At 41.9% G+C, this 8417-nt stretch overlaps 1 protein-coding gene across 3 annotated transcripts in view; it reads right to left on the reverse strand.

Moving 5' to 3' along the window:
- Positions 1 to 5961, reverse strand: part of PHF10 (PHD finger protein 10) — a 24123-nt gene extending 18162 nt beyond the window's left edge. For all 3 annotated transcript variants that reach the window (XR_012655579.1, XR_012655578.1, XM_032774248.2), the window contains exons 1-3: positions 5858 to 5961; positions 867 to 973; positions 70 to 200 (exon numbers count right to left, since the gene is read on the reverse strand). Coding sequence is in view for 1 of the 3 variants with exons in the window: in XM_032774248.2 (XP_032630139.1) it covers positions 70 to 200; positions 867 to 973; positions 5858 to 5926 (307 nt within the window). In the remaining 2 variants the exon portion in view is untranslated. The remainder of the gene's footprint in view (positions 1 to 69; positions 201 to 866; positions 974 to 5857) is intronic.
- Between the last annotated feature and the right edge of the window lie 2456 nt (positions 5962 to 8417).

An 8417-nucleotide genomic window follows, 5' to 3' on the forward strand; every position in this document is an offset into this window, starting at 1 on the left:
AGGAGAGTTGCCAGTTTGTACACATTTGAATCTACAGATTTTTTTACACACGCTTTTCAACCTGGATACCTGGATATTTTCGTTTAAATGAGGTCACACCCAAGTATTCACTGACTTGCTCCTGAAGCATATAGTATTCTCCCGTTTCATCAGGTGGCCATTTGTATTCTATCAAATTTTCAGCAGGAAAGTAGCTAAAGCTAAACACAAAAACAACGGGCTTGAAATAATAGTAGTACATTTAGCTAAAAAAAATATACATTGCAGAAAAAGTGTTAGAATACTCAAAGTAATAGTTAACAATGCCATGCTTCTAGAACTTGATCTAATTCCCATTTAAGTCAACACAACACTCCTGTAGAAAGTTGGTTCAGCCCCTTAGAATATATCCTCCTATCCCATCTCAAAATTACACACATTCAGTGTGTTTCATTTTACTAGTGTTTCACAAAACTAGTAATTATCAATGAATCACTGGACATGAAATCAAGGACTGTGTAATCCTTGACAAGGTAAGAATAAGAAAACAGGCATTCCTACTGAAAGATATTTAAAAAGCCATAAAATTATAAAATGCAAAAAAAAAAAAATCAAATGTACAAGTAAAGTCAGTCCTCAGGATAACCGAAGCGCACTTTGGCATAATTTGCATTAAATAAACACACCATTACACTATATTAAAAGCAATGTTGAAGCAAGGAAGTTGCTCACATGCTATTTTAATTCACTGTTTCTCAGCACTGCAGAGGTCAGAGAAATGCATGAGCAACATATAAGCAGAGGAAGAAGAGCTAATGTTAAAACTTCTGGAAAAACACAACAAAATAGTGTTTAAAAAATATAAAACCTCAGTAAAGTCATATTACCCAAGATCTTGACTAGAAGTTTCACAACTTCGAGAACTGTCCCCCGAGCCCATACGTCGTCTTTTTGATGGCTGGCTGCTATCATTTGAATTTTCTTCTGTGTCATCCTGAAATAAACATGGAGAACAAGCATTAAAAATAAAGCCAAGAAGTCCTGCATGTACTTAATGTATTAGGATATCACAATGTAAAGACTCACAAAGATGTAATACACTATTCTGGGATTGTGAAAAGTGGCTGTGACTAGAACAAACTTGCTCCCTTGAAATACTGTGCTATTTCAAAAGGGTTCTATGCACCAAATCACGGGTTGGCTTGCACAGTTCCTTACCCCCTTGTGCTGGCTACTCATCAGGCTTACCAGCACGGAAGGGGAACCAGGTTCTGCAGAGGCACTATGCTTCCCCGATTGTCACACAGGTGGGCAGGAAGAGGTGGGAAGTGGGCAGATCTTTGCCTCTGCCCAGCAGCACCCACATGCCTACAGGTGTAACTGTGTCTGCACATCATCTGCTAAAGATCTGGGACAATTTACTAAATCCCCTGATCAGTGAAGAAACTTGGAGCATGACTATCAATTTCATGAAAAAACTCATACAGATACAGACAGACATCATCTTCCTTTCCAAATGCAAACAGATAGACATCATACCAAAAGGACTAAAGGTAAAAAATCCACTACAATCTACATATTACATAGACTATGCTGACAGATTGTGCCACACACTCTCAAAAAAACTGCAAAACCACCTGATCAACATCCTATACAGCAAATAGGGGAAGATTAAGACTGAACTCTCAACCAGATACTCATATGAAAAACCAACCTTCTACACAACCTTAACAGAGACTGGGAACGGTTGGGTCATTACACTAATTGAATCTATTTCCCTATGTTAAGTTCTCCTCACACCTTCTATGGGTCATCTTAATTATCATTTCAAGAGTTTTTTTTTTTCTCCTGCTGATGATAGCTCATCTCAATTTATTAGACTCTTCCTGCTGGTATGCATACTTCCACCTTTTCATGTTCTCTGAATGTATAAATATCTCCTGTCTGTGTTCCATTCTATGCATCCAAAGAAGTGAGCTGTAGCTCACGAAAGCTCATGATGAAATAAATCTGTTAGTCTCTAAGGTGCCACAAGTACTCCTGTTCTTTCTGCAGATACAGACTAACATGGCTGCTACTCTGAAACCTTACTCTATCAGTAGTGCCTTTCCCCAGTCAGATTTAAAGAGACCTATGGCAAGAGAAAGGATGATATTTAGAATGTGTGTTGTGATGAGATTTGCTCATACTTGAGGGTCATGCCCTAGAACGGAGGAGGAGAGGGGAAGACGAAAAAAATATACAATTTTAAGGTGTTACCAAAGTGAAGGACCAATGAAACCAATGGTCTTATTGTTGGGATATCCACTGACTAAGTCAACTATATCTACAAAATGAATATTATTATAATATTAATTGATTGAAATCCCATATAGTTTGTTATTCAGCCTGTAAACAGATGTAGGAACCATTGAATATCAGCCATATACCATCTTAGTAGCTGCAACTCTGTGTCACATTACAAATCACTGGAAGAAAACAAAAGCCTTCATCTTGTTTAATAACATTTGTGAAATATTGCTGATGGAAGAACTAACCTGTCAAAAACAGTCAAGCCCACAGTTACACTTAGTATTTATTAATTAATGACTGGTACAATTATTAGGCCTTGTTTAGTGAATGTCTTTCCACTTATATTGATATGTTAATCTCAAATATAACACTTTAAACATGGATTTTAAGAGAGAACAGAAATCTATAAACTAATTTTCCCTACTTTAGCTACATAACACTTGTAAGATCAATACAATCAAAAGATTAGAAAAAACATGTCTGTCTTCCTTTCTGTTTTCGTTTTACTTTGTTTATTTGACAACTCTTTATGGCTAGTCTTTTTTCCCTTTTGCTTGTGTGGGTCTTCACATAGCAAAAAAGAGAGAAAACGTTTAAATTAGGAAAAAAATTAGTAAGAAGTTTGAAGCAGGTGTAACGATTAATTTTAATTTTTTTTTAATTGACTGTCTCAAGCTGATGGAGTTCTTTTAAAAGAGGTGGTTTTCATGAAAAGAAACACAGGGAAGCAGAAAAAGAAATTTGTGAGAGCACCAGATCTTATGATTTTATTACAAAAACTACTTCTATGGAAAAATAATATTCATTGATCAAAATCCTGTTTTGTTTGTTATTCAGCCTGTAAATGTCAGTAGGAACCACCGAGTACCAGCCATGTAGCTTCAGCACTAAAATAAATTTCAGTGAAGGAGAGCACAGAGGTAATGAGTCACCTAATATTAAATACTAAGAGCACAGACATAATACACTGACAATTTCTGTAACCGTGCTGAACATTGTTTTATCCCATCTCCTCCACAACCACACCATTTTCAACAATAGTTGAGAGTGTGGCAGGGGACCCCGAACACTGACAACTGATGTCTAGCCACAAAAAGAACAGGAGTACTCGTGGTACCTTAGAGACTAACAAATTTATTTGAGCATAAGCTTTCATTTTCAGATCCATGCTTTCTAATGCTGGATTTGGCATTGCCCCAAAAATGGCTGCTGAGAACCCTGAGAGTAGTAAAGGGGAAAGAGTTATTTACTCACCTCTCCATTTTCATTATTTTTAATCCCAAAATGATTTCAGCAGTTGCTATCTCAGAAACTTCTAATTAGAGACTAAGGCTTTGTCTACACTAGCACTTTTGTTAGCAAAACTTTTGTCAGTCACGGCTGTGAAAACACACCTGACTGACAGAAGTTTCACCAAGAAAAGCGCTGGTGTGGACAGCTCATTGGGGGTGGTTTAATTATGTCGGCAGGAGAGCTCTCTCCCTCTGGCAGAGCAGCTACACAGAAGACCTTATAGCAGAGCAGCTGCAGCAGTACAGCTGTGCCACTATAAGGTCCGTAGTTTAGACATCACCTAAGAGATAAAAGGATGTAGTGTGATGCATAGGACATGGCTCCGGGCTGATTGTGTTTCAGCCAAATGTAAGGTCATACTGATCGGACAGGGGACTCTATCACGGGAAGCAGCAATTCTGAAAAAAAGACTTGAGGTTCATGGTGGGTAATAGCTGAACATAAGCTGACTGTGCCATGGTGTAGCTAAAAGAACTAAATTGGAGAGGAGTCAAAGAAAGGCCATGAGAATGATTAAAAGATTGGAAAACATGCCTCCATCGTGAGACTCAAGAGGCTCAATCTATTTAGTTTATCAAAAAGATTAAGAGGTTATTTGTTGACTGTCTATAAGTACCTACATGAGGAAAAGAAAATTGATGAGAGAATTATTCAATCTAGCAGACAAAAGTGTATCAAATTCAGACTAGAAACGAAGTGCAAAATTAAGAGCAGGAAATCAACCACCACCAGAAACTTTTATATCGAATGTTGCCCCTTTTCAACCTGAGCAGCTAGTCAAAGTTTGGGGCCCTGGAGGTGCTCCAAATGGGAGCAGAAATTAGTGATGGGTATTTTTTCAAAGCAGTTTTGTTTATTTCTAAAGAATGTACAAAAATCTGTCTCTCTGAATGAGGAAGAAAACAAAAAGGAGGAAACAGCTTCTTTTGCTCACTGCACCAAGTGCACTTTTTTCATTATGCACCTCAACCCAAAAACCTGTCCCCAGTTTCTTCAGGTCAGCCACCATGCTTTCAGCGGCTCGTTCAGGGTCTTTGTCTTTTCCAGTTTTTCCCATCTGTTCTGCCTTCTCCCCTCCCCCCCCCCTTCCCCAAAAGCAATACTCAGCAAAAGCTCTGGGGTGCATGCACACACTCCTTTTCTCTTATTTGGGGGTATATGCTTACAGTTATGTTAACTGAAGGGTGAATTTACACTTATCAATCTCAATGGGGTTTTAAACTCAACCCAAAACAAATTTTCATCCAGCTCATAACAGAGGATTTTTTCCAGATGAGATGGTCTAGTTCAACAACAGCTATTAGACTTAAAAACGGAATTCATTCACTGAAATCCTATGACCTAGGTTACACAGGAGAACAAATGATACCAGATGATCAGAATGGTCTTTTCTGGACTTAAAATATATGACTCTACTCTCAGCTCTGCCATGCACATCCTATATGACTATAAATCACTTATCTTCTATGTACCTTTGTTTCCCCATCTATATAAATGAGATAATACTTAGCCTCCTGTGTACTGATTAAAGGTGCTGTGTATTAAGAATATCAATCCTTTAGACCATTTGCAAACTTGAGTTTTCCAAGATACTTTCAGATAGTATTTGCTAAAGTCACCCCTTAATCTGAGGAAAGGGGAGAAGCAGGAAACAAATGGTGGAAACACTGGAAAGCCCAGACCCTTTGCAAAGCTATTAGCCTGGCCCACGGGTGCCGTTTTCGGCCTGCTGCAGGACTGTACACGGCCAGTCCCAGACCTTGGACCTGGGCAACTTTCGGGCCTGGAACCCAACACTGGTTGAGACCCAGGAGCTCTATCCCTCCATCCGTGCTTGGTCCCTCTGGCGAGAAGGCCAAGGAGCTGTTGTAGCCCGTTCACTCGCAGAGGCCTCCAGGGCTCTATATCCCAGCACCTGCTCAGCTCAGCGCCCGGTTCAGGGGGCTCCCTCCAGCGCACAGCCTGAGGCCGGCCCGTGGACTGGGGGCCGGGACAGGCCAGGTCTGGGGGCGTGGACAGGGACCAGGGCCACGGCGTGGGGCGGGAGGGCGCACAGCTGCAGACTGTTCTCCCTCAGGGGCTAGCTGCCCGCCCCGCCGGCCTCCTGGTCACCTCCCCGCATAACACCGGGGGGGGGGGCAGGGCTGACTCCCCCCAACACACACACGCTGCGGGTCTCCCTCTCTCCCAGGTCGCCCCCCTCTGCCCCCCGGTCGCCGCCACCCCCGGTTCTCCCTGAGAAAGTCCCGCTGAGCCACGGCGAGGGGAGGGTTCCCAGCCCGGCCTCTCTCACCTTCAGGGACTGGGCACCGGGCGTGGCCGGGTCGCTGTCACACACCCGCGGGGACAGAACCGCCGCCATAGCTGCCGCCCGCTCCCTCCGCTAGGCGGGGCGAGAAGCCGCAGCGTCCCAGGCGTCACGCCCTCCTCGTCCTACCCCGTAGCGCCACCTGCCGGCCGCTGCCGAAGCGCGCCCGTGGCCCGCAGCCCCACTGCCAGGGCCTCCCGGGGGCCTGTTCCTGAGTCTCCTTCTCACCGCGTCTCCGCCCGCGCCGTTCTCCAGCCTGCTTTCCCCTCGCCTCACTTCTTGTTAGCCCCTCGAACCGCCCTGGCCTCGGCAGAGCCCCAGTGGCCCCTGGTGGTTTTTCCAGTCTCAGGCAAGAGACAAGCCAACTCTCGTGAATGTATCGCCAGAGACTCGCTTTCCAAGTAAAATTAAGCCTCCTTCGGGCTCTCCTGATAGAACTCGCAAATGTCCGGATATTTTTGTTTGTTTGCTTCAGGCCCCAGTTCTCCGCCGCCTAACATGCGAGAGTTCTATTGCCAGATCAGGCGTGAGGCTTAATTGTAGTGTACGTAGAAATTGCTGTCAGTTCCAGGCAGCCGGGCTCCACAGGGCTGTCAGTCCTGGCAAGGCACAGCTCCTGCTTTCAGCCCGGACCACTGGGGGCTCTCATTCTCAGCCGTAGGAGGAGCGGCTCCTGCTGTCAGCCCAAGTAGGAGAGGGGACCCCACTTAGGGCTGCCCTAGCTCAAATGATGCCCCAGGCAAGGAGCGTCTTTGGCCCCTTCCCCGCGGTGCCCCCCTCCCCCCTTTGTTAAATATTTGAACACCTTAATTTTATTGCATTTGTAGCCCATTTCATGGCTTTGATGCATGATTTATCCCTGTCATCTAAGGCGATAAATCTGCATGCTAGGCTCTGTAAAGCTGTATTTATCCATGGCACACATAAACAAATAAAAAAATTCATTTCCTCAAAGCTTATAGAAACTTTAAAAATAACTGAAATGTACTACCATGAAGAAATTGACTTGTGCACCAACACTGGGAGGCTCAGTATTACAGTAGGTGACAGCCTTAGAATATTAAAGTGTCAGCCAGTGACATTTTATATATTTACATACTGCACAATTTCTTCCCCATAAAAAACAACACTTCTATGAAAAAAAAATCTTTGAAACTAATTTGTTCTACAGTGTTTTGCATAGAGAAACTATTGAACACATAGTCTCACCATACACTGTACACAGTTTGGATTCTAGCTTCACATCAATTCCAGTCATTAAAGGGTGGATTACCTCCTCCATGTTAACGTAGGACTTATATTACCATTCAAGCTGTTCAAATGAAGAACAAAATATGGATAAACCCTTATAGATAGCATTGAAAGATTTTTACTCGGTAAATGTTGATTTCACCGTACATACACAAACTGATAAAAATAATTCCATCAATAATGGAAATTTAAAAAGGCAAAGTAATAAAAATGGTGCTTAAGAACTTAAGTTTGATTCAAGGATATTTACTTTATATATTTTGACGTTATGTTGACAATTTCTGTTTTTACAATTATAAAGTTTGAATTTCTCTCAACATTTGTTGTCATTAAATAATTATTTTCTGTCAACCCATAATTTCCTGCAACTGTGAAAATGTAAATCAATAAAAATAAAAAATGCTTAAAATCCATAATTTGGTGCAACTGTGAAAATGCAAATAGAAAAAAGCTTAAAAATAAACATTGATATTATCCATCAAAATTATAAAAAACTGAATTCTGCCAAGCCTACTTATAGAAAAGGCCCTCATTCTGTAAGGTCTTAAGCAGGTGTGTATACTTCTTTACTCATGGGAGTTGTCCCATTGAGTTCTGTGGGATCACTCACATGTGCAAAGTTATTATATGTGTTAGCATTTGCAGGATATGAACTTTATATATGATACATTATATATGTATATTTACACATATGAATACTGGATTGGAGCCCAAGTTTATTAAGGTTGAAGAAGCCAGTTGTTACCATGTCTAGGTGAAATTTCCATTCTGATGCTTTGTCTATGTAAGAGTATTTGCTTTGTAGCAGGGGTGGATGTAGCCTCCTGATTCAATGCATGCACTATACTAAACTGAAGAGGGGACAGGTACTGACCTCCCACGGTAGTGCACTCTGCCCAACACCACAACCCTAACGGGGAGGGGAAGTCCTGAGTAAGAGGAGGCAGGGGGCTCCCACAATGCCCAGAGCAGGGAATATGGCCCAGCCTCATGGGACAAGAGCCAGCACTGCAGGATGATTACTACAGGTACAACTGAACCCATGAACCCTGACACTAAAGACACCCTTGCTTTGTGGTATAAGGCATTAACTACAACCTTACATTACCAAGCCATCAGGCATTTTAACAGAAAATTAAACATGATCTGTATTATTTTGAAAACAAATACTATTTATTTTCTTCTGAATTGTTATGTTTGAACAATATCAATGAAATAATAGCAGATTTGAGTTATTGTTAGGTTAATATAGCAGGAGTTCTAACATTCTTTATAAATACTTGGCAAATTTTGT

This window comes from Chelonoidis abingdonii, chromosome 3, assembly GCF_003597395.2.
Source record: "Chelonoidis abingdonii isolate Lonesome George chromosome 3, CheloAbing_2.0, whole genome shotgun sequence".
NCBI classification, from domain to species: Eukaryota; Metazoa; Chordata; order Testudines; family Testudinidae; genus Chelonoidis; species Chelonoidis abingdonii.